General features: G+C 52.5%; 2 protein-coding genes across 5 annotated transcripts; both read left to right on the forward strand.

Annotated features, from left to right (window-relative positions):
* Window positions 1-209: 209 nt before the first annotated feature.
* On the forward strand, window positions 210-14,657 carry LOC120310236 (H-2 class II histocompatibility antigen, E-S beta chain-like). 2 transcript variants are annotated; one of them, XM_039348437.1, is made up of 6 exons: window positions 210-374; window positions 1,645-1,917; window positions 3,185-3,466; window positions 3,625-3,738; window positions 3,979-4,002; window positions 14,265-14,657. In XM_039348437.1, exons 1-6 carry the CDS (start codon window positions 287-289, stop codon window positions 14,276-14,278), a joined length of 795 nt encoding a protein of 264 aa, XP_039204371.1. In that variant the 5' UTR covers window positions 210-286; the 3' UTR covers window positions 14,279-14,657. The 2 variants fall into 2 exon arrangements, with proteins under 2 accessions (XP_039204371.1, XP_039204370.1); XM_039348436.1 differs by lacking the exon at window positions 14,265-14,657 and adding an exon at window positions 4,601-5,686.
* On the forward strand, window positions 7,905-24,775 carry LOC120310234 (H-2 class II histocompatibility antigen, E-S beta chain-like). Of its 3 annotated transcripts, none has more exons than XM_039348433.1 (6): window positions 7,905-8,075; window positions 11,265-11,537; window positions 12,827-13,108; window positions 13,269-13,382; window positions 13,620-13,643; window positions 24,722-24,775. In XM_039348433.1, exons 1-6 carry the CDS (start codon window positions 7,985-7,987, stop codon window positions 24,733-24,735), a joined length of 798 nt encoding a protein of 265 aa, XP_039204367.1. In that variant the 5' UTR covers window positions 7,905-7,984; the 3' UTR covers window positions 24,736-24,775. The 3 variants fall into 3 exon arrangements, with proteins under 3 accessions (XP_039204367.1, XP_039204368.1, XP_039204369.1); XM_039348434.1 differs by lacking the exon at window positions 24,722-24,775 and adding an exon at window positions 14,263-14,330; XM_039348435.1 differs by lacking the exon at window positions 7,905-8,075 and adding an exon at window positions 8,793-9,956.
* The last annotated feature ends 231 nt before the right edge of the window (window positions 24,776-25,006 follow it).

Below are 25,006 nucleotides of genomic sequence, written 5' to 3' on the forward strand. Positions count from 1 at the left end.
CCGACGTTACAGCCCCCCCCCCCAGGACTGAAAGGATCCCCCTCCCACTTTCTCCGCTTGTCTCTCCTCCGAACTATCTCCTCTATCGTGCGAAGTCAAGGGAGGCTCTGCCCGGAGATTGATGACGCTGCGGAAGGGAGAATTCCGATTGGTCCTCCTGCTTCTTCTGGGCCCTCCCAATTCCAAAGTTCGAGGAAAACGCCCCCTCCCTCAATCCAGACCTGCCGATTCCGCCTCTGGGGCTGGGAGCTTCCGCGTCTCTGCCTCTTGTCTCTGGGCGGCATCCATGGGCTCCGCTAGGCTCCCCCTGATGCTGCTGGTGGTGGGGGCGCTGGCCCGAGTCCCCGGAAGCGAAGGGGGGAAGGAGACCCCCGGTAAGGGGGGGGCTGAGTGGAGGGAGGAGGGGGCTGGGAAGCACCCCCGAGACTCGTGGAGGGAGGGGGGAAGAAAACTGTTTGGTCTTCAGAGGGTAAGAGTGACGGGAGCCGGCAACAGCCTCGATCTCTGCGTGGTCTCCTCCCCCTTCCCTCCCCACTTCCCCCGCAGGAGGGCGGAGAAGGACCCCCTCTTTCCCGATTGTAGCCGAGGTGGGGAGTCGCAGCCGGGCCCCTCTCTCGCCCCCCCCCCCAAGTGGCTGGGTCGGAGTCGGCTGCATGGAAAGAGGAAAGGGACGGAAAGCGAAAGCGAAAGAGGGAAACTGAGGCATTTTCAGACCTGAATCCACACAAGGAAAAAGCTGCATTTTGGCCAAAGTATTTCTGCTTCTTCAATTTTAATGCCCAAATCTCAAATTTGAGGCTTTCAAAGTCAGGCCGGAGTTGAGCTTCGGTCCCTTCCGGGGGAGGCTGTGAATTTGGGGAGGAGGCCAAGAAACCCCCACCCCATAATCCCCCAGTGCTCTATCGGCACCTGGAGGGAGGGGGAAGTGAGAGAGGAGGATTTGGGGGACTCTGAATTGCACCCTATGGCTCCCCCAAACAATCCCTATCGTCAGGGGGGGTGGAAACCCTCCCTTTGAGATGCTCTTGGGGGGGCTGCAGGGGGCCTTTGGGGGAGGGGGAGAGGAAACAAGTCTGAATCTCGAAAATCATCCCAAGGCAGAGAGTTGGGCTGAAGATTAGGGAGTAAAAGATAAGTTGGGGGGACCCAGGGAAGGTGGGCGGTTGAAGGGCTGGGACCCCTCAGGAGTGTCACTCGTTCTGCCCCCTTCCCCATATTCCCTGCCCCCCCCAAAGGAAGAGAGAGAGTGGGGGTATGGATATTACTTTCCATCCATCCCAGAAAGTTTCAGCCCCCCCCCCCAATTCCTCCCCCTTTAGATCCAACGATCCCTGCAGAGAGTAGATCTGCTCGACCAGTTGAGCTTCTGCCTGCCTTTTTCCACCCGGGGAGGATGGCGGAGTCCAGCAGGAAGTTCCTCCCCTCCCCCTCTTTCTTTCCCCCCCTCCAGACCCCCCCCCCAAACAAGTCCTCCTCCGGCTGGCACTGAGAGAGTTCCCCCTCTCTCCTCCAGGGGGCGTCTTCCGCCAGTCTCTCACGGAAGGCCTCCACCTCCCCCGGCTTCTCGTATGGGTCCCTCCTTTGCTAGCGGCTGGGAACGATGGGCCCTAGAGTCCCTCCTGATGGCCCTCCTCCTCCCTGCAGCCCATTTCTTGGCCCAAGTGAAGTCCGAGTGCCATTTCTTCAACGGGACGCAGCGGGTGCGACTCCTGCACCGGTATATCTACGACCGGCAGGAGATCGACTACTTCGACAGCGACCTCGGGAAATTCGTGGCCGTCACTCCGTTGGGGCAGCCCGATGTGGACAAGTGGAACAACGATAAGGTCTATCTGCAGATCAAGAGGGCTGAAGCGGATTCCGTCTGCCGATACAACTACCGGGTTTTCCAGGGAAATTCTGTGGTTGGCCGGAGATGTGAGTGGAGGAGGGGGCATTTGGGAGGGGATCCCGGGACCCCCCCCCTTCCTTTCACTTATTAAGATTCTCTGGGAGAAATATTCACTCCTTACATATATTCTCTCCTCTGAAATCCACAAAAAATTTTCATTTGTATCTAAACCGCCCCCCCTCCCTCCCCCAAAGAGGGGCTCTGGGTGGTGTAGGATAGAACAGTAACCCATGAATAAAAATAAGGTTAAAATTTAAATCACAGTTAAAAAAAGGTGGGATTACACAACAAGGTGTCCTGGTTCCAGCTGAAGATCCCAGGGAAGGAAGCAGACGGGAGAGATTCCCCTCCAGAATGCAGAACTTTCTTGGGCAGAGAATCCCAGCACGGAAGGAATTGGAAACCAGCTCTGGCCTTTTGGGGCCAGAAGGACAGATTAAAAGTATAGGAACTCCCCCTCCCCCTGAGAGAGCAAGTCACACACACACACACACACACACACACACACACACACACACACACAGTTAAGCCCCAGACAATTGTTCTGAGAGAAATCCTTCCTCTGCTAGGAACAATCCAGCAGGACCTTCCTTGCCAGACTAAACTGGTCCAAATACATTGGATTGATCCCCCCTCCCACCTGCCTCTCCTGCAAGTGACAAGATAACAAAGGCTGCACCAAAATAAGACTTTTTTAAGCTTTTCACAATGTCAATTAAACATCCAAAGAGAAAAAACTACATCCCTCTCCTTCCCATCAGTCACATAATGTTCCTTTTCTTCCCAAGGTCCAAAGTTTTTCCTGCCCAGAAAAAGTTCCCTCCAGAAAATCCATCCAAATATTACATTTTTCGCGGGTGTTTGTATGTAGGTCTTTGTTATTCGGGTTTTCTCCCGTGTCAAATTGGAAGTGTCTCATTCATCATCTTCAGGCTGGTGTCTTCGGCTTCGTGCTTCTAGGAGCAATGTGTGATCCTAGCTGTTTCTTCCTTTTAATTGCCAGTGGGGGTATGAACTGATTGGATGAGAGCTTGGCTGTGTTCTGATTGGATGGAGGTGTGTTCTGATTGGTTAGGAGCTTGGCTGTGCTCTGATTGGATGGGGGGTTGGCTGTGTTCTGATTGGATGGGGGGTTGGCTGTGCTCTGATTGGTTGGGGGGGTGTTCTGTTTGGGTGGGGGCTTTGTTGTGCTCAGGTTAGTCTGAGTTGCAGGGGAATGTGAGATGGTGAGCTGCATTGCTATTGTTTGGCTTTACGTTTGTGGTTGTGCCTCATCTTCATCCTCCCCTCCAGCCAAGCCCACCGTCTCCATCTCCTCCACCAAGCTGGACCCTGCTTCCCCCCACACCATCCTCCTCTGCACCGCGAGGGGCTTCTACCCCATGGGGATCGAGGTCCAGTGGCTGAAGAACGGGCAGCCAGAGAAGGAGGGCATGGCCTTCGGGGAGGAGCTCCAGAATGGAGACTGGACCTACCAGCTCCAGGTGATGCTGGAGACCCAGCCCCAGCGGGGAGACGTCTACACCTGCCAGGTGGAGCATGCCAGCCTGAAGGCCCCCATCACCATCCAGTGGGGTGAGCCCCTCCCTCCCCTCCTGCTCTGGGGACCCCATCCTGCTCTGAGAAGGGGGGAGAGACCCTCCCTATGGGGGAGAGCTGAGATGGACCCTCCTGGGGGGAAAAGCTGGCCCTGATGCTCCTGCTCAGGGTGGGGGCTCCTTCTCCTTCCCCAGAGCCCCGATCCTCCAACTCTGCCAGGAGCAAACTCTGGACGGGGATCGTGGCAGCTGTGATCGGGTTGATCTTCTTTGTCATGGGGCTCTCCCTCTACCTGAAGAGCATGAACAGTGAGTCTGGGGCACTGGATAAGAGATTGTGGGGAGGGGACCATCCAGGGGAGGCCTCTCACCAAGCTTAGCAGATGGCAAGAAGGCCCTCTTGGAGATTTGCTTGGGAAATTCTGTTCTTTGAGGGTCTACTGTATAAGTGAGCATCCTGCAACCTATTATGGGCTATCCATGGGCAGGGGGACCCCCTGAGTCCTCCAACCCATGAAGGGTTCTGATTGGCTCTTTTTCTCCTTCCAGCAACTCCCATCCAGCCTCCTGCAGGTGAGTTTGTCCTCAGGTGATAGATGTTTCCTTAACATTCGTTAATTATTCCTTTTTTAAAATAAAATGTGCCTGAACAAAACCTCCTAGCTGCAGATGCAACAGATTTTAGAAATTATAGGCAGATTTTCCCTACAGAGACCTGCAAATGCATTGCAATCAAAAGCAAACACACACAGAAACACTAAAATATGGCCCAGGATGTTTCCAAGTTTTGGGAAATTGCAAAAGGGAAGGGAAGTCTCCTTGTGACATTTCACACAATTCCTGGCAAAGTGACACCCGGCTTTGCTGCCATGTTCCATCCTGGCCCCATCTTCTTTGAAACATCTAGGGGGGGGGCCTTCTCTTGATTAATTAGGCCTTCTCCTTAATTAAATCAATTAGAGAAAATTCCATCAACCCCCAAAAGATGAATCGCTGGTCCTTTGCATCCTTTTCTTCCCTGAAAGGGGGGGGGCAATTCTCCCTCACTGTGTCCCTGCCTATCAACCACCCCCCTGCAGTGTGGGACTTCCTGGGGGGGCTATAAGAATAATATGTTATTTACACTGAAGGTTTATATTCTAATTTTGTGTGTGTCTCTCTTTTTCTTCAGCACTCATGAATTAATCCTTCTTGATTCCTGATGGGAAAGAATGTTTTTTTTTTTTTCAGTAGCTGATGAATTTCTGTCTTTCTTGCAACCTCTGAAAAATGGAGGCTCAAAGTTTTAGATTGGGGGGAGGAGGAGAATGACAGCCTGGAGCTTCTCCTACAGAGACCCCTCCGGCTTTCTTTTCAGGGCCTCCCTTTCTTGGGAGGGAGGGATGGAGACCATCTAGACTGACCCCAGGCACTCCGGGCCTGCCTGTCCCTCCAGACACCCAAATCTCTCCCTGCTTTGAACCCACAGCAGCTTCATCTCCATCACTCTTCCTCCGAATCCATAGTGGACGTGGGGAATTCCACCTCACCAAGGAACTCTGGTCTGGGTTTACAGGATCCGGCCAGTCAGCATGATGGAGGGTCACCTGAATATAGGGGGCATCAAAGTCCTGGTCTGACGAGCCTGGCAGGGGATCTGGCTGATCAGGCAAGCACACCTGTTCTAAGAAGATCAGAGTGGGCCAGAGGTCCACCCAAACACTTAAAGGACTATGTGAGGTTCCTGTCAAGTTATGGGGAGGCCTAGTAGTTCTCTATAAATCAGAACGCATTCAAATGGGAGGAGATTTATAGTCATGTAAAATATTAAGTATTTTGTTGTGGACAAAGGAAAGAAAAGGTGTCAGATTTGTAGTAATTTCAACAGAGATGAGGGCATCCTGCAGGACGCAAAGGCCCAAGTGGATTACTTCTGTCGGCCCAACTACGAGGTTGCCCAGAGACTTTCTGTGGTTGGCTGGGGAGGTGAGTGTGGGAAAGAGAGTTCCATGAGGGGGGGCAAAGCTGGGACACCCCTCCCCCCCACCGCTTTCATTTCATTTATTATTTATTAGGATTAAATTAAAGTTTATTAGGACTCTCCCGGATAAAGATCTGCCCCTGATTTATTCTGTGCTCTCAGGCCTATGAAATTTATTCATTTATTATTGTCATTTATTGATATTTCTAAATTGACCCTCTCCCTCAAAGAGGAGTTCTGGGTGGTGTAAATTATAACCCACAAATAAATAAATGTATTAAAATAAGGTTGAAAGTCTCTTCTTCTCCTTCCCTTCTTGATTGATGATGGAATAGCTTAAAACTCTACTTAATGGGTTAAGGAGATTTTTAGAGATATTGATTCATTTAATAGTTAGGACCTAGATTTATAATGAGAATGAAAATTAATTCTCAGATTATAGTTTTGAATTGTAATATGGAAATGGGTTTGTGACACTGAAAGGTATTTTATAAGCAAATGAGGAGCTATTAGGACGAGAAATAGAATATAGTTGTGAAATAAAGTAAGAATTTAATTTTCGGAATAATATACGTATTCTAGATACGATAATTATTTGGTAATGGAATGAGGGAAATTGAGGTTACCCGAAGTTTAATTATTACGGTTATTAATGGCCAAATTGGAATATGGTAATTGGAATTAAGTAAAACTTAAAAAACAGGATTTGGATATGTATAAATAAAATTTTACTGATAATTGTATTAATTGATTGAGCTCTATCTAGAAATGTATTAATTTGAATATGATATAAAAATTAAGGGAAATAGAGAGGGAACTTTTAAGGAGGTAACCTGAGATATATATGAATGATTCTACCATTGGATTTTTGATTACCCAATCATTACATTTCTTTCTAATTACTTGGATGTAAAAATTGAAAAATTAATAAATTAATAAAAATTAATAAAACTTGTTTTTTAAAAAAGAGGAGCTCTGGGTGGTGCAAATTATAACCCATAAATAAATAAAAAATGTATTAAAAAGAAGGTTAAAATTTTTTTCTGCATTGCCAGAAAAAAAGGGGGATCCTGAACCCCAGAAAGAAAGAGGGAGATCCCGTCACATTTGGGGCTGAGAGGAGGGAAATCGGAAGGGGCCGATTCTTGCAGATTCTTGGGATCATGCAGATTCTCTTCCTCTCTTCCTGGTTTAGCTCAGGGTTTTCTTCGGATTGGAGAGAGAGAGTGTGTGTGTGCGCGTGTGTGCGTGCATGCGTGCGTCTAGGTGCGTCAGGTTATGTGGGTGTCTAGGTCAGTGGTTCTTAACCTGGGCGATATTGCCCCCCAGGAGGCGATTTCATTTTTCAGGGGGGTGAAGGAACGAAAAGGGGGTGATATGGGGGCGATGGAGCGAGAAGTTTGGGGGACACTTTTGAGACTTTTTCCGTACACTGAATTGCTGTATATCTGTCGTAAAAAACATCAGATCGCTCGCTATTAGTGGATTGAATTGTGTTTTCAAATGTTCCTCCAGCTAGCTTCAGTACAGAATGCCGTACATATGTGAAGACGCATCGCTTATCTTCATGCGCATTGCACAGCAGCCTCTACCCATTCAGTGGCACGCCATTGGCCAGAATATGGGAGATATGGGGAAAAGACTGGAAATAAATGATTTGCATCGATATGTCCTGATGACAATTTTAAAGAAAACAAAAAAAGGGTTTGCATAAATTGAAGAATTATTTCCTATGTTGTGATTGAGAGGTTATGTTGGGGGAGGGGGCGATGACAACTTCCTCATTGGCTCAAGGGGGCGATTCGTTCAAAAAGGTTAAGAACCACTGGACTAGGTCAGTGTTTCCCAAAGTTGACAATTTTAAGGCATGTGGACTTCAACTCCCAGAATTCCACAGCCAGCAATGCTGGCTGTGGAATTCTGGGAGTTGAAGTCCACATGCCTTAAAATTGTCAAGTTTGGGAAACACTGGTCTAGGTGACCCTCCCAAGTCCTGGCTGGCTGTGGGGCTGCCCCTCCCCTCTTCTCATCTAATGCTGGGGGCTTCCTCCTTCCATACTGAGCGGGGGGGGGGGACTCAAAAGGATCCATCAAGCTCTGGCTCCACTTTTCCCTTCCGGAGTCTCAGCAGCTCCAGCCTGGGCTCCCTCTAGGCCCTGTGGGAACCAAAAGGGCATCTAGTCTACCCCTCCAGGCCCACAGAGAAAGGAAGACTGGTTGAGAATCGTGCGGTGGGGGGGCGCAAAGGGAAATCCACACTCCCCTCCGGAGCTGGCATGAAACAGCCCCCTCCCGACGTTACAGCCCCCCCCCCCAGGACTGAAAGGATCCCCCTCCCACTTTCTCCGCTTGTCTCTCCTCCGAACTATCTCCTCTATCGTGCGAAGTTAAGGGAGGCTCTGCCCGGAGACCGATGACGCTGCGGAAGGGAGAAATCCCATTGGTCCGTCCGCTTTCCTGCGCCCTCCCAGTTCCGAAGTTCGAGGGAAACTCCTCCTCCCCCCCCAATCCAGACCCCCCGATTCCGCCTCTGGGGCTGGGAGCCTCCGCGTCTCTGTCTCTTCTCTCTCTGGGGGCGCTTGTGGGGCGGCGTCCATGGGCTCCGCTGGGCTCCCCCTGATGCTGCTGCTGCTGGTGGGAGCGCTGGCCCAGATCCCCGGAAGTGAAGGGCGGAAAGAGACCCCCGGTAAGGAGGGGGCTCATGGGGGGAGGAGAGGGGCTGGGGGAAGGATATGGTTGGGAAGCACCCCAGATGCTCGTGGGGGAGGGGGGAAGAAAGCTGTCGGGTCTCCAGACGTGACTCTGGGTAGACCTGTGCCCACCCCCCTCCTCCAGGTCCTCCTCAGCATCCCCCTCCCCCCACTCCAACTGAGCCCCAGCCCCTCCCTGCTTCTCATCCTTTGCCTCTCTTTCCTTCCACCTTTCCCGGCATCAGAGCCCTTTCAACCTCTTCCACACACACACACACACACCCCAAGAGCCGAGTTTCCCCGTAACGTGTGAAGGAGGAGAATCGAGAATCGGAGTCTTCGGGACCTTTGGGCTTCCGGGGACGTTTGTCCAACCCTCCCTCGGTTTGTTCCCTGGGCTGTCCGGGGTCTCCTCGGGGATCGGGAGGGCGGAGGATCTTCGGGGGGCTGCCCCAGCTGGAGAGTCAGCCGTGGGGCAGAGCAGGACAGTCCCGGAGCTGCCCTGGGGAAGAATCCGAGCTTGTTGCCTGCTGGATCAAGGCCAGGTCCTCGGTTCCGCTTCGGAGGAGCCCAGCGGTTCAGGCCGGGGGCGGGGGGGGGAGCGAAACTCCAGCACTCCTTCAGCTGTCGGGGGTTGTGGAAACAAACAAAGTTCCTCTGTGGGGGGGGGGAGTGTTGAGGCTGGGGTGGCAGGAGGAACACAGAGAAAACCAAAATCTTTCTGGGGAAACACGAAAAGAGTCCAGGAGTTCTGCTTTGATCAGGCGAGCGATGGAGCCCCCCCCCACAGACGCTGCCTGGATCTGGGACCCACTTTGGGCGACTGGCTGTGTATACACAACTGTGGTGCAGCCTCCTTCAGCTGCGCGGGGGGGGGGTGGACCCGGCTCTGGCTTGCGGGACTGGTGCTGGGCCAGGGGGGAGTTTGACCCTTCCAGACCCCCCAATTCCTTTGGAAGGATTCAGGCCCCCTCTGGACCCCCAAAGCCCTTTGGAGCAGAATCGGGAACTGAGGATCTGCCTGACCCGCCTTTGCGGAACTGACCACAACCCGAATGTCCCAGAAAAAATGGTTTCCATGGATGTAGTGAAACATTAAAAAAGAGAATGTCTGGTTTTTGGGATAGTTTGGCGGGGGGGGGGAGGAAAGGTTTTCAGACTTTAATGCTTAAGGCTGTAATCCTATACTTGATGGTATATAGAATTACTGAAGTCCACATAATTTCCGGGTTATTTTATAAATTATAAATTTAATGTTTGGTTTAATATGCTGTCCATCCATCCATCCATCCATCCGTCCATCCATCTACCCATCCTTCTTAAAATAGTATTGAGATCTTTCACAAGGGAGGAAACCTGCGCGGATCCTCTTATACATCCCGTCCATGGATATGGATTTTTGTTCTTCTTCGGGCAAAATATCCCCTCCCAGTCCCACCCAGAGGAACGGATCTGACCTCAAGAGGGTCGATTCTTGGGAGGGGGTCCCAGGGCTGATTCCTCTCCCCATAAAATCCCCCCCCTTCTCCACTTCTCCGGTTCTCCCCCTGCGCCGAACTATCTCCTCTATCGGGTGCAATCAAAGGAGACCCTGCCCGGAGACCGATGACGCTGCAGAAGGGAGACTTCCGATTGGTCCTCCTGCTTCCTCTGGGCCCTCCCAGTTCCGAAATTCGAGGAAAACGCCTCTCCCCCCCTCCCAAGCCAGACCCATCGATTCCGCCTCTGGGGCTGGGAGCCTCCGCGTCTCTGTCTCTGGTCTCGCTGGGGGCGCTTGTGGGGCGGCGTCCATGGGCTCCCCCTGATGCTGATGCTGCTGCTGCTGGCGGGGGCGCTGGCCCGGATCCCCGGAAGTGAAGGGGGGAAGGAGATCCCCGGTAAGGAGGGGGCTCAGAGGGGGGAGGAGAGGGGCTGGGGGAAGGATATGGTTGGGAAGCACCACAGATGCTCCGTGGGGGAGGGGGGAAGAAAGCTGCTGGGTCTCCAGACGTGACTTTGGGAAACGGGTCGAGGGTAAGAGTGACGAGAGCCGGCAACAGCCTCGATCTCTGCGTGGTTTCCTCCCCCTTCCCTCCCCACTTCCCCCGCAGGAGGGCGGAGAGGGACCCCCGCTTTCCCGATTGTAGCCGAGGTGGGGTGTCGCAGCCGGGCCCCTCTTCCCTCCCCCCAGTGGCTGGGTCGAAGTCGGCTGCATGGAAAGAGGAAGGGGAGGGAAAGCAAAAGCGAAAGAGGGAAACTGAGGCATTTTCAGACCTGAATCCACACAAGGAAAAAGCTGCATTTTGGCCAAAGTATTTTTCCTTCTTCAAAGACTTCACGTTTTCTCCCCAAATCTCAAATGTGAGGCTTTCAAAGTCACGCCGGAGTTGAGCTTCGGTCCCTTCCGGGGGAGGCTCTGAATTTGGGGAGGAGGCCAAGAAACCCCCACCCCATAATCCCCCATTGCTCTATCGGCACCTGGAGGGAGGGGGGATTTGGGGGACTCTGAATTGCACCCCTGTGGCTCCCCAAAACAATCCCTATCGTGAGGTGGTCTACAGCCCCTCCCTTTGAGATGCTCTGGGGGAGCTGCAGGGGGCCTTTTGGGGAGGGGGAGAGGAAACAAGTCTGAATCTCGAAAATCATCCCAAGGCAGGGAGCTGGGCTGAAGATTGGGGGGTAAAAGATCAGTTGGGACCCAGGGAAGGTGGGCGGTTGAAGGGCTGGGACCCCTCAGGAGTGTCACTCATTGTGCCCCCTTCCCCATATTCCCCACCCCCCCCCAAAGAAGAGAGAGACTGGAGGGTATGGATATTACTTTCCCTCCACCTCAAAAAGTTTCGCCCTCCCCCCAATTCCTCGCCGTTTAGATCCAATGCTCCCTGCAGAGAGTAGATCTGCTAGACCAGTTGAGCTTCTGCCTGCCTTTTTCCACCCGGGGAGGATGGAGGAGTCCAGCAGGAAGTTACTACCCCCCTCCAGAACCCCCCCCCCCAGCAAGTCCTCCCGCTGGCACTGAGAGAGTTCCCCTTCTCTCCTCCAGGGGGCGTCTTCTGCCAGCCTCTCACGGAAGGCCTCCCCCCCTCCCGCTTGGCTTACGGGTCCCTCCTTTGCTAGCGGCTGGGAACGATGGGCCCTTGAGTCCCTCCTGATGGCCCTCCTCCTTCTCCTCCTCCTCCTCCTCCTCCTCCTCCTCCTCCCTGCAGCCCATTTCCTGGTCCAGTGGAAGTCCGAGTGCCATTTCTTCAACGGGACGCAGCGGGTGCGACTCCTGGACTGGTACATCTACGACCGGCAGGAGATCGACTACTTCGACAGCGACCTCAGGAAATACGTGGCCGTCACTCCGTTGGGGCAGCCCGATGTGGACAAGTGGAGCAATGATAAGGTCTTCATGCAGATCAAGAGGGCCGAAGTGGATTCTTTCTGCCGGCACAACTACGGGGTTCTCCAGGGCATTTCTGTGGTTGGCCGGAGAGGTGAGTGGGGGAGGGGGCGTTCGGGAGGCGATCCCAGGACCCCCCCCCCTTCCTTTCACTTATTAGGACTCTCTCGGAGAAAGATTCCCTCCTTATATACACTCTCTCCTCTCAGATCCAGGCAATTTATTCATTTCTATCTATCGCTATTGATGGGTCCTTCTAAACCGCCCCCTCCCTCCCCCAAAGAGGGGCTCTGGGGGGGTGTAGGATAGAACGTAACCCTTGAATAAAGATAAGGTTAAAATTTAAATCACAGTTTTAAAAAAGGTGGGATTACACAATAGGGTGTCCTGGTTCCGGCTGAAGATCCCAGGGAAGGAAGCAGACGGGAGACCTTCCCCTCCCGAATGCAGAACTTCCTTGGGCAGAGAATCCCGGCACGGAAGGAGTTGGAAACCATCTCTGGCCTTTTGGGGCCAGAAGGACAGATTAAAAGTCTCCCCCTGAGAGAGCAAGTCACACACACACAAACACACACAAACACACACACACAGAGAGAGACAGACAGACACACAGACAGACAGACAGACAGACAGACAGACAGTTAAGCCCCAGACAATTGTTATGAGAGAATTCCTCTGCTAGGAACAATCCAGCAGGACCTTCCTTGCCATATTAAACTGGTCCAAACACCTCGGATTGATCCCCCCTCCCACCTGCCTCTCTTGCAAGTGACAAGATAACAATGGCTGCACCAAAATAAGACTGTTTAAAGCTTGACATGATGACAACTAAACATCCAAAGGGAAAAAAACTACATCCCTCTCCCTCCCATCAGTCACATAATCTTCCTTTTCTTCCCAAGGTCCAAAGTTTTTCCTGCCCAGGAAAAGTTCCCTCCAGAAAATCCATCCAAATATTACATTTTTTTTGAAGGGGGAGGGGGGGGAGAGAATCCAGCAAGGTGTCTCCCTTGCCCAGGACGTAGGTATATTTTATCTCCGTCTTGGGCCCCTCCAATATCTTCAGCAATGACTCAGAGGAGGGAATTGAAAGGGAAATTCATGAAATTTGCCAATGACACTAAACTGGAGGGAACGAACAACCAACACCCCAGAAGACAAACTCAGATTCTCCAGTTGAGCTGGAGCCCCCCTGGGGTAGAATCACACGGGGGGTTATTGACTTAAGAGGCCATCTCCCCTCCCCGCCATGCATCCTGTTCCCTCCTCCCCATCTTTTAACTATAATTTTATCTTGATTGGGAATTCCAGTTTTATTGCTATAGAAATCTTTACCTGTTGTGTCTCTTCCCCTGTGTCCCTCCTCCCCCTCCTCCCCTCCAGCCAAGCCCACCGTCTCCATCTCCCCCACCAAGCTGGATCCCACTTCCCCCAACACCATCCTCCTCTGCATCGCGAGGGGCTTCTACCCCTTGGAGATCGAGGTCCGGTGGCTGAAGAACGGGCGGCCGGAGGAGGAGGGCGTGGCCTTCGGGGAGGAGCTCCAGAACGGAGACTGGACCTACCAGCTCCAGGTGATGCTGGAGACCCAGCCCCAGCGGGGGGACGTCTACGCCTGCCAGGTGGAGCATGCCAGCCTGGAGGCCCCGATCATCGTCCAGTGGGGTGAGCCCCTCCCCTCCCTCCCCTCCTGGTCTGGGGACCCCCTCCTGCCCTGAGAAGGGGGAAGAGACCCTCCCGGTGGGGGAAGCTGGGATGGACCCTCCTGGGGCGGGAAGCTGGCCCTGATCCTCCTGCTCAGGGGGGGCTCCTTCTCCTTCCCCAGAGCCCCGATCCTCCAACTCGGCCAAGAGCAAACTCTGGACGGGGATCGTGGCAGCCGTGATCGGGGTGATCTTCTTTGCCATGGGGCTCTCCCTCTACCTGAAGAGCAAGAACGGTGAGTCTGGGGGGCTGGATAAGAGATTGTGGGGAGGGGACCCTCCAGGGGGGCCTCTCAGCAAGTTTAGCAGATGGCAAGGAGGCCCCCTTGGAGATTTGCTTGGGAAATTCTGTTCTTTGAGGGTCTACTCTATAAGTGAGCATCCTGCAACCTACGATGGGCTATCGATGGGGAGCCCCCCCCCCAGTCCTCCAGCCCATGAAGGGTCCTGATTGGCTCTTTTTCTCCTTCCAGCAATTCCCATCCAGCCTCCTGCAGGTGAGTTTCTCCTCAGGTTATAGATGTTTCTTTAACATTCGTCAATTGTTCCTTTTTGTAAAAAAAAAATGTTCCTGAACAAAACGTCCTTGCTGTGGATGCAACAGATTTTTGAAATTTTGGGCAGCTTTTCCTTACAGAGACCTGCAAATGCATTGGAATTAAAAACAAAGAAACAGAGAAACATTAAAATCTGGCCCAGGATGTTTCCAAGTTTTGGGAAATTGCAAAAGGGAAGGGAAGTCTCCTTGTGACATTTCACACAATTCCTGGCAAAGTGACACCTGGCTTTGCTGCCATGCTCCATCCTTGCCCCATCTTCTTTGTTAATATGAAATGTTTGGGGGGGGGAGGTCTCCTCTCTTGATTAACTCCCCCCAATTAATTCAGTTGGGGAAGATTCCATCAGCCCCAGAAGATGAATTGCTGGTCCTTTGCATCCTTTTCCTCCCTGAAAGGGGGGGGTGTGTGGTTCTCCCTCATTCTGCCCCTGCCTATCAACCCCCCCCCTCTACAATGTGGGCCTGTCTGGGGGGGCTGAAAGAGAGGAATAATAAGTTATTTACACTGAAGGTTTCCTTTTACATTCTAATTTTCTTTCCTGTCTCTTTTTTTCTAGAGCACTCATGAATTAATCCTTCCTGATTCCTGATGGGAAAGGATGGTTTTTGTTTTGTTTTTTCAGTAGCTGAAGAATTTCTGGCTTTTTCGCAACTTCTGAAAAATGGAAGCTCAAGATTTTAGATTGGGGGGGAGGAGGAGAACGGCAGCCTGGAGCTTCTCCTGCTGAGACCCCCCTCCCAGCTTCCTTTGAAGGCCTCCCTTTCTTGGGAGGGGGGTGGTGGAAACCATCTAGACTTACCCCAGGGACTCCAGGCCTGCCTGTCGCTCCAAACCCACCCACCCCCATTTCTCCCGGCTTTGAATCCACAGCAGCTTCATCTTCATTACTCTTCATCCGAATCCCTTCCCTTCACTTTGCTATCAAAGAATAAACATTGTAGGAAAACCCTGGAACTCCTCCTTCCTTCCTCTTCCTACTCCTCTTTTCTGCCCCCCAGGAGGGTTTTTCCTTCTCCCCTCCCCCTCCCCAGATTGAGGTCTCGCCTGCCTGTAGACTGACCATCCTGTTCGAATCCGAACCCAGAACTGGTTTGGGAGGAGGGTGGGCTGATCCCAGGGAGGGGAAGGACCCCCCCATGCTCTGCTTCCCCTCAAGCCCTCTTTTGAGGACCAGAATGTCAGCAGTCCTCCCCAAGCACACGTGGGGAGCCATTTGGGAGCACCTGAGGCTGCCGCTCCACAACGGGAGGGTCCTGCCCCTTCTTGGCACCCAACGCCTCCCTCTCCCTCCCTCATTGGGACTCAGATTCTAATGGTATAGGGCCAGGGGGTAGGCAACCTTGGCTCTTTTATGACTCGTGGACCTCAACTCCCAGAATTCCACGAGTCATAAAGCGGCCTAGGCCTAGGTCAGGGATAGGCAACCTTGGCTCTTTCATGACTCATGGACTTCAACTCCCAGAATCCTGAGCCAGCCATGCTGAGGGGAAAGGGAGAGGTTTCCAAGCTGAGCCACGCTGGCTCAGGAATTCTGGGAGTTGAAGTCCATGAGTCATAAAACAGCCTAGGCCTAGGCCAGAGTGAAGCAACCTTGGCTCTTTTATGACTCGTGGACTTCAACTCCCAGAATTCCTGAGCCAGCCATGCTGAGGGGAAAGGGAGAGGTTTCCAAGCTGAGCCAGACTGGCTCAGGAATTCTGGGAGTTGAAGTCCACGAATCATAAAGCGGCCTAGGCCTAGGCCAGAGATAGGCAACCTTGGCTCTTTCATGACTCGTGGACTTCAACTCCCAGAATTCCTGAGCCAGCCATGCTGAGGGGAAAGGGAGAGGTTTCCAAGCTGAGCCATATTGGTTCAGGAATTCTGGGAGTTGGTCCACGAGTCATAAAAGAGCCAAGGTTGCTTACTCCTGGTATAGGCCTATACTAGGGTATCCTGCTCAATGGCATAAATGGTGTAAGGCAGTGGTGGGGAACCTATGGCACGGGTGCCAGAGGCGGCACTTGGAACCCTCTCTGTGGGCACACACACCATTGCCCCAGCCCCACCTCTGCCCATGGTCCCCTCCTCACCAGCAGCCCTCTGGAGGAGAGTCATCCCTGGGCACGGCCCACACAATGCTGCGCAGCCAAGGACATGGTAGCCGGGCAGAGGGGACAAGACTCTGCCCTTTCACGCCATTGCACGCAGATCATTAGTGCAGGGCACAGGCAGAGGGCATGGCCACCATGGCACTGCTGGGCTGCCTGGGTGATCTGTGGCAGGCCGTGGAGGTGATGGGTGATCCAGTGGGCACGGCAGAGCGGGGACAGTGGTGGGGTGGTGGTTTTGGGGCACTCGGTCTCTAAAAGGTTCGCCATCACTGGTATAAGGTCTCCCCTGCTCGAGCACAGGGGTTGGACTAGATGACCTCCAAGGTCCCTTCCACCTTCTTCCATGTTCTACCTATGAACAGCTCTCCTCCAGTCCATCCCGCTTCCCCCACCCCAAGCTGCCATGTCTGGTGAGGGGTAAACTTTGGCGAGTTCCTTTGGGGAGGGCTAGGACTACAACTCCCCTCATCTCTCAGCAAGGGGGGGGAGGGAGGGTCAGGATGTGGCCACATTCAGACAACACTCATGCACAGAGCATGAGCAACAAACAGGGTGAATTAGAAATTCAGGTAAATGAGAGCAGATACGATATATGATCTTACGGAAACTTGGTGGGATGAAACCCACGAATGGAACCCACAGCTAGAGGGATTTAAATGATTTAAAAGAAACAGACCAAATAAAAGAGGAGGTGGAGTTGCTCTCTCTATAAGAAATAACTATATCTCTACAGAAATAGAGCACAACAGTGATGAAAACTGTCTTGAATGCCTTTGGGTCAATATAAAAGGGGGGGGGGGAAATGACATTGCCATAGGTGTATATACTATAGGCCACCCAACCAAACAGAGGAAATAGATGAACTTTTTATTAGTCAGTTAACTAAGGCATGGAGAAAGCACAGCAAAATAGCAATGGGGGACTTTGACTACCCTGACATCAATTGGGACACATTTTTTTGCGCCTAGTGGGAGATCCAGCTGGCTCCTGATGAACCTAGCAGACAACTTTGTCCCCCATAAAGTAGAGAAGGGAACTAGGCGGTCAGCCCCACCGGACTCCAATCTCCCTAAGAGTCCTAGGCTGCCTTAACAGAGTGAGAGGATCAAGATCAGGTGAACTGTTAATACCACTCTACAAGGCCTTGGTAAGGCCACACTTGGAATCCTGCATCCAATTTTGGTCCCCACAATGTAAAAAAGATGTTGAGACTCTGGAAAGAATGCAGAGAAGAGCAACAAAGATGATTAGGGGACTGGAGGCTAAAACATAGAAGGAACGGTTGAGAAATTGCCTTTGTCTAGTCTAATCAGTGGAACTACCTGCCTCCAGAAGTTGTGATGGCTTCATCACTGGAGGCTTTTAAGAAGAGACTGGACAGCCATTTGTCTGAAGTGGTATAGGGGAAAGGGGCTGGACTAGAGGATCTCCAAGGTCCCTTCCAGCTGTGTTATTCTGTTATTCTGTTATATTTTTGCACAGCAGATTCTGGATGCTTCCCATCTGGGGCGTCTCCCCGGGCACTGAAATCAGATGTGGAGAAAGGCCAGGAGACTCCTGACCGCTTTAATTCAAAGCCTTCGGGCCAAATCCTTCCTTGGAGACTGATCCATTTGCTCCCTTTCTTTCCCTCCTTTTGCTGCCTAGGAAAAATGGTCTCCTTCTGTTTCCCATAATTTTACATTGTTTTTTTTTTTTAATCCAGTGTTCTTGCCATTCTTTGCGCCGGTTTGAAAGCATGCTTTTTCAAATGGGAATTAACCAATTTGATTATTTCACCCATTTTGATCAGTGTGCCCCAAGGAGAACGTATTTTGGAAGATGAAATCAAACACTTTATATGACGGGTAAAGAAGCAGCAGCTCCTTCATTTGAGTCTTGTTAGGGATACGCTATTTTCTCTCTTCCACAAGGGCTTTTCGGGTGATCTGGAGAGGAAAGACTCCCCGTCAGCAGGTGAAAATCCCTCCCTCAGCAGGGCTGATCTCAGAATCTCTGCAAGGCCAGTCCAGGCTAGTCCTGGGATGATGCGGTCTGGAAATCCCAGAATATCTCTCTCTCTCTCTCTCTCTCTCTCTCTCTCTCTCTCTCTCTCTCTCTCTCTCTCTCTCTCTCTCTCTCTCTCTCTCTCTCTCTCTCTCTCCCTCCCACTCTCCCCCTCCCACTCTCCCCCTCCAACTGTCTCCGTCTAATCTCTATCATTTCTTTTATCTCTTTCTATCTTATATGTCTATCTATCTATCATCCATCCATCCATCCATCCATTTATCATCTATCTATCTATTTATCTATCATCTCTCTCATCTCTTATCCATCTATCATTTCTATCATCTCTATCATCTCTATCATCTCTCTCCCTATCTCTCTTCTCTATAACTCTATCATATCTATCTATCTATCTATCTATCTATCTATCTATCTATCTATCTATCTATCCATCCATCCATCTCTCATCTATCTCTATCATCTCTCTCTCTCTATCATCTATCTATCGTCTCTATCTATCTATCCCCCCTCTAACTCTCTATATCATCTAGCTGTCAAATTTATACAACCACCCATCTCACAACAAGTGACTGGGTTGGATACTCAAAGCTAAACACAGGTATATGCATGAAATTATTAAAAAAAATAAAATAACAAAAATTTAAAGAAGAAATATTAGGTGAAGAGTCAGTTTTTTTCAGTGCCCTTGTAACTCTGAACAGGCATGAAATATTGTTAAGTCATCACCATCCCCAGAGCTTTCACTGGTGGGGAAAAGACTAGAGATCTCCTATAACCAGACAGGCTAATGATGGTTAGGTGCCATCAAGTTGATGTCAACGTTTAATCCCCCCCCCCTCCATGGATAGACTTTCTCTGGGGAGACCTGTGACCCCCCCCCTCCTCCAGGTCCTCCTCAGCATCCCCCTCCCCCCACTCCAACTGAGCCCCTCCCCCTCCCTGCTTCTCATCCTTTGCCTCTCTTTCCTTCCACCTTTCCCGGCATCAGAGCCCCGTCAACCTCTTCCACACACACACACACACACACACACACACACACACACACACACACACACACGAGAGCCGAGTCTCCCCGTAACGTGTGAAGGAGGAGAATCGAGAATCGGAGCCTTCGGGACCTTTGGGCCTCCGGGGACGTTTCTCCAACCCTCCCTCGGTTTGTTCCTTGGGCTGTCCGGGGTCTCCTCGGGGGTCGGCAGGGCGAAGGATCTTCGGGGGGCTGCCCCAGCTGGAGATTCAGCCGTGGGGCAGAGCAGGACAATCCCGGAGCTGTCCTGGGGAAGAATCCGAGCTTGTTGCCTGCTGGATCAAGGCCAGGTCCTCGGTTCCGCTTCGGAGGAGCCCAGCTTTTCAGGCTGGGGCGGGGAGCGAAACTCCTTCAGCTGTCGGGGGTTGCAGAAACAAACAAAGTTCCTCTGTGTGTGGGGGGGTATTGAGGGCTGGGGGGGGGCAGGAGGAACTCAGAGAAAATCAAAATCTTCCTGGGGAAACATGAAAAGAGTCCAGGAGTTCTGCTTTGATCAGGCGAGCGATGGAGCCCCCCCCCCAGACGCTGCCTGGATCTGGGACCCACTTTGGGCGACTGGCTGTGTATACACAACTGTGGTGCAGCCTCCTTCAGCTGCGGGGGGGGGGGTGGACCCGGCTCTGGCCTGCTGAGGCTGGTGCTGGGCCAGGGGGTAGTTTGACCCTTCCAGTCCCCCTCCCATTCCTTTGGAAGGATTCAGGCCCCCTCTGGACCCCCAAAGCTCTTTTGAACAGAATCGGGAATGGAGGATCTGCCTGACCCGCCTTTGCGGAACTGACCACAACCCGAATGTCCTAGAAAAAAATGGTTTCCATGGATGTAGTGAAACATAAAAAAAAAAAGAATGTGTGGTTTTTGGGATAGTTTGGGGGGGGGGAGGTTTTCAGACTTTGCTTAAGGCTGTAATCCTATACTTTAGGGTATATAGAATTACTGAAGTCCACATAATTTCTATTAACTTTCCGGGTTATTTTATAAATTATAAATGTATTGTTTGGTTTACTATGCTGTCCATCCATCCCTCCATCCTTCTTAAAATAGCATTGAGATCTTTCACAAGGGAGAAAACCTGCGCGGATCCTCTTATACATCCCGTCCATGGATATGGATTTTTTTTCTTCTTCTTCGGGCAAAATATCCCCTCCCACTCCCACCCAGAGGAACGGAGCCAACCTCAAGAGGGTCGATTCTGGGGAGGGGGTCCCAGGGCTGATTCCTCTCCCCATAAAATCCCCCCCCTCTCCGCTTCTCCGCTTCTCCCTCTGCGCCGAACTATCTCCTCTATCGGGTGCAATCAAAGGAGGCCCTGCCCGGAGATTGATGACGCTACAAAGGGGAGAATTCCGATTGGTCCTCCTGCTTCTTCTGGGCCCTCCCAGTTCCGAAGTTCGAGGAAAACGCCTCCTTCCCCCCCCCCCCCCATCCAGACCCCCCGATTCCGCCTCTGGGGCTGGGAGCCTCCGCGTCTCTCTTTCTTCTCTCTCTGGGGCGCTTGTGGGGCGGCGTCCATGGGCTCCGCTGGGCTCCCCCTGATGCTGCTGCTGCTGCTGCTGGCGGGGGCGCTGGCCCGGATCCCCGGAAGCGAAGGGGGGCAGGAGATCCCCGGTAAGGAGGGGGCTCAGAAGGGGGAGGAGAGGGGCTGGGGGAAGGATATGGTTGGGGAGCACCCCAGATGGTCGTGGGGGAGGGGGGAAGAAAGCTGCTGGGTCTCCAGACGTGACTTTGGGAAACGGGTCGAGGGTAAGAGTGACGGGAGCCGGCAACAGCCTCGATCTCTGCGTGGTCTCCTCCCCCTTCTCTCCCCCCTTTCCCCCCAGAGGACAGAGAGGGACCCCCTCTTTCCCGATTGTAGCCGAGGTGGGGTGTCGCAGCCGGGCCCCTCTCTCGCCCCTCCAGTGGCTGGGTCGGAGTCGGCTGCATGGAAAGAGGAAGGGGACGGAAAGCGAAAGCGAAAGAGGGAAACTGAGGTATTTTCAGACTGAATCCACACAAGGAAAAAGCTGCATTTTGGCCAAAGTATTTTTGCTTCTTCAAAGACGTCAATTTTAATCTCCAAATCTCAGATTTGAGGCTTTCAAAGTCAGGCCGGAGTTGAGCTTCGGTCCCTTCCGGGGGAGGCTCTGAATTTGGGGAGGAGGCCAAGAAACCCCCACCCCATAATCCCCCGTTGCTCTATCGGGACATGGAGGGAGGGGGGAAGTGAGAGAGAAGGATTTGGGGGACTCTGAATTGCCCCCCATGGCTCCCCAAAACAATCCCTATCGTGAGGGGGGCTGGAGACCCTCCCTTTGAGATGCTCTGGGGGGGCTGCAGGGGGCCTTTTGGGGAGGGGGAGAGGAAACAAGTCTGAATCTCGAAAATCATCCCAAGGCAGGGAGTTGGGCTGAAGATTGGGGGGGTAAAAGATAAGTTGGGGGGGACCCAGGGAAGGTGGGCAGTTGAAGGGCTGGGACCCCTCAGGAGTGTCACTCATTCTGCCCCCTTTACCATATTCCCCGCCCCCCCAAAGGAAGAGAGGGTATGGATATTACTTTCCCTCCACCCCAAAAAGTTTCAGCCCCCCCCCAATTCCTCCCCTTTAGATCCAACGCTCCCTGCAGAGAGTAGATCTGCTAGACCAGTTGAACTTCTGCCTGCCTTTTTCCACCCGGGGAGGATGGAGGAGTCCAGCAGGAAGTTCCTCCCCCCCTCCAGACCCCCCCCCAGCAAGTCCTCCCTCTGGCACTGAGAGAGTTCCCCCTCTCTCCTCCAGGGGGCGTCTTCCGCCAGTCTCTCACGGAAGGCCTCCCCGACCTCCCTCTTGGCGTATGGGTCCCTCCTTTGCTAGCGGCTGGGAACGATGGGCCCTGGAGTCCCTCCTGATGGCCCTCCTCCTCCTCCTCCTCCTCCTCCCTGCAGCCCATTTCCTGGTCCAGTGCAGGTCCGAGTGCCATTTCTTCAACGGGACGCAGCGGGTGCGATACCTGGACTGGTACATCTACAACCGGCAGGAGATCGCCTACTTCGACGGCGACCTCGGGAAATACGTGGCCGTCACTCCGTTGGGGCAGCCTGATGTGGACTATTGGAACAGCGATAAGGCTGTCATGCAGATCAAGAGGGCCGAAGTGGATTCTTTCTGCCGGCACAACTATGGGGTTCTCCAGGGCAATTCTGTGGTTGGCCGGAGAGGTGAGTGGGGGAGGGGACATTTGGGAGAGGATCCCGGGACCCCCCCCTTCCTTTCACTTACTAGGATTCTCCCTGGGAAAGATCCACTCCTTACATACATTCCCTCCTCTCAAATCTACAAAATTTATTCATTTGTATCTGTTGCTATTGATGGATCCTTCTAAACTGCCCCCTCCCTCCCCCAAAGAGGGGCTCTGGGGGGGTGTAGGATAGAACGTAACCCATGAATAAAGATCAAAGTCAAAATTTAAGTCACAATTTAAAAAAAGGTGGGATTACACAACAAGGTGTCCTGGTTCTGGCTGAAGATCCCAGGGAAGGAAGCAGGCGGGAGAGATTCCCCTCCCCAATGCAGAACTTCCTTGGGCAGAGAATCCCAGCAGGGAAGGAGTTGGAAACCATCTCTGGCCTTTTGGGGCCAGAAGGACAGATTAAAAGTCTCCCCCTGAGAGAGCAAGTCACACAAACACAAACACAAAGACACACACACAGAGAGAGAGAGAGAGAGACAGACAGACAGACAGTTAAGCCCCAGACAATTGTTGTGAGAGAAATCCTTCCTCTGCTAGGAACAATCCAGCAGGACCTTCCTTGCCATATTAAACTGGTCCAAACCCCTCGGATTGATCCCCCCTCCCACCTGCCTCTCTTGCAAGTGACAAGATAACAAGGGCTGCACCAAAATAAGACTGTTTAAAGCTTGACATGATGACAGCTAAACATCCAAAGGGAAAAAACTACATCCCTCTCCTTCCCATCAGTCACATAATCTTTCTTTTCTTCCCAAGGTCCAAAGTTTTTCCTCCCCAGAAAAAGTTCCCGCCAGAAAATCCATCCAAATATTACATTTTTTTTGAAGGGGGAGGGGGGGGAGAGAATCCAGCAAGGTCTCTCCCTTGCCCAGGACGTAGGTATGTTTTATCTCCGTCTTGGGCCCCTCCAATATCTTCAGCAATGACTCAGAGGACGGAATTGAAAGGGAAATTCGTGAAATTTGCCAATGACACTAAACTGGAGGGAAAGAACAACCAACACCCCAGAAGACAAACTCAGATTCTCCAGTTCAGCTGGAGCCCCCCTGGGGTAGAATCACACAGGGGGGGGTTATTGACTGCAGAGGCCATCTCCCCTCCCCCGCCATGCATCCTGTTCCCTCCTCCCCATCTTTTAACTATAATTTTATCTTGATTGGGAGTTCCAGTTTTATTGCTATAGAAATCTTTACCTGTGGTGTCTCTCCCCCCCCCGTGTCCCTCCTCCCCCTCCTCCCCTCCAGCCAAGCCCACCGTCTCCATCTCCCCCACCAAGCTGGACCCCGCTTCCCCCAACACCATCCTCCTCTGCATCGCGAGGGGCTTCTACCCCGTGGAGATCGAGGTCCGGTGGCTGAAGAACGGGCGGCCGGAGGAGGAGGGCGTGGCCTTCGGGGAGGAGCTCCAGAACGGAGACTGGACCTACCAGCTCCAGGTGATGCTGGAGACCCAGCCCCAGCGGGGGGACGTCTACGCCTGCCAGGTGGAGCATGCCAGCCTGGAGGCCCCGATCATCGTCCAGTGGGGTGAGCTCCCCTCCCTTCCCACCCCCTCTGGGGACCCCCTCCTGCCCTGAGAAGGGGGAAGAGACCCTCCCTGTGGGGGAAGCTGGGACGGACCCTCCTGGGGGGGAAGCTGGCCCTGATCTTCCTACTCAGTGAGGCTCCTTCTCCTTCCCCAGAGCCCCGATCCTCCAACTCTGCCAAGAGCAAACTCTGGACGGGGATCGTGGCAGCCGTGATCGGGGTGATCTTCTTTGCCATGGGGCTCTCCCTCTATCTGAAGAGCAAGAACGGTGAGTCTGGGGGGCTGGATGAGAGATTGTGGGGAGGGGACCATCCAGGGGGGGCCTTTCACCAAGCTTAGCAGATGGCAAGGAGGCCCCCTTGGAGATTTGCTTGGGAAATTCTGTTCTTTGAGGGTCTACTGTATAAGTGAGCATCCTGCAACCTATTATGGGCTATTGATGGGGAGGAAGCCCCCCTGAGTCCTCCAGCCCATGAAGGGTTCTGATTGGCTCTTTTTTCCTTCCAGCAACTCCCATCCAGCCTCCTGCAGGTGAGTTTGTCCTCAGGTTATAGATGTTTCCTTAACATTCGTTAATTGTTCCTTTTTGTAAAAAAAAAAAAAATGTGCCTGAACAAAACCTCCTTGCTGTGGATGCAACAGATTTTTGAAATTTTGGGCAGCTTTTCCCTACAGAGACCTGCAAATGCATTGCAATCAAAAACAAACACACACACATAAACATTAAAATCTGGCCCAGGGTGTTTCCAAGTTTGGGAAAATGCAAAAGGGAAGGGAAGTCTCCTTGTGACATTTCGCACAATTCCTGGCAACGTGACACCCGGCTTTGCTGCCACCCCCCATCCTGGCCCCATCTTCTTTGTTAATATGAAATGTTTGGGGGGGGGAGGCCTCCTCTCTTGATTAACCTCCCCCCAATTAATTCAGTTGGGGAAAATTCCATCAGCCCCAGAAGATGAATTGCTGGTTCTTTGCATCCTTTTCCTCCCTGAAAGGGGTGTGTGTGGTTCTCCCTCATTCTGCCCCTGCCTATCAACCCCCCCTCTACAATGTGGGCCTGTCTGGGGGGGGGGGCTGAAAGAGAGGAATAATAAGGTATTTACACTGAAGGTTTCCCTTTACATTCTAATTTTCTTTCCCATCTCTTTTTTTCTACAGCACTCATGAATTAATCCTTCTTGATTCCTGATGGGAAAGGAAGTTTTTTTTTTTTTCAGTAGCTGAAGAATTTCTGGCTTTTTCGCAACCTCTGAAAAATGGAAGCTCAAGATTTTAGATTGGGGGGAGGAGGAGAACGGCAGCCTGGAGCTTCTCCTGCTGAGATCCCCCTCCCAGCTTCCTTTGAAGGCCTCCCTTTCTTGGGAGGGAGGGGTGGAGGCCATCTAGACTGACCCCAGGGACTCCAGGCCTGCCTGTCGCTCCAAACCCACCCACCCCCATTTC

This window comes from Crotalus tigris, unplaced genomic scaffold, assembly GCF_016545835.1.
Source record: "Crotalus tigris isolate CLP2741 ecotype Arizona unplaced genomic scaffold, ASM1654583v1 scf7180000018154.1287802725:315790, whole genome shotgun sequence".
NCBI classification, from domain to species: Eukaryota; Metazoa; Chordata; class Lepidosauria; order Squamata; family Viperidae; genus Crotalus; species Crotalus tigris.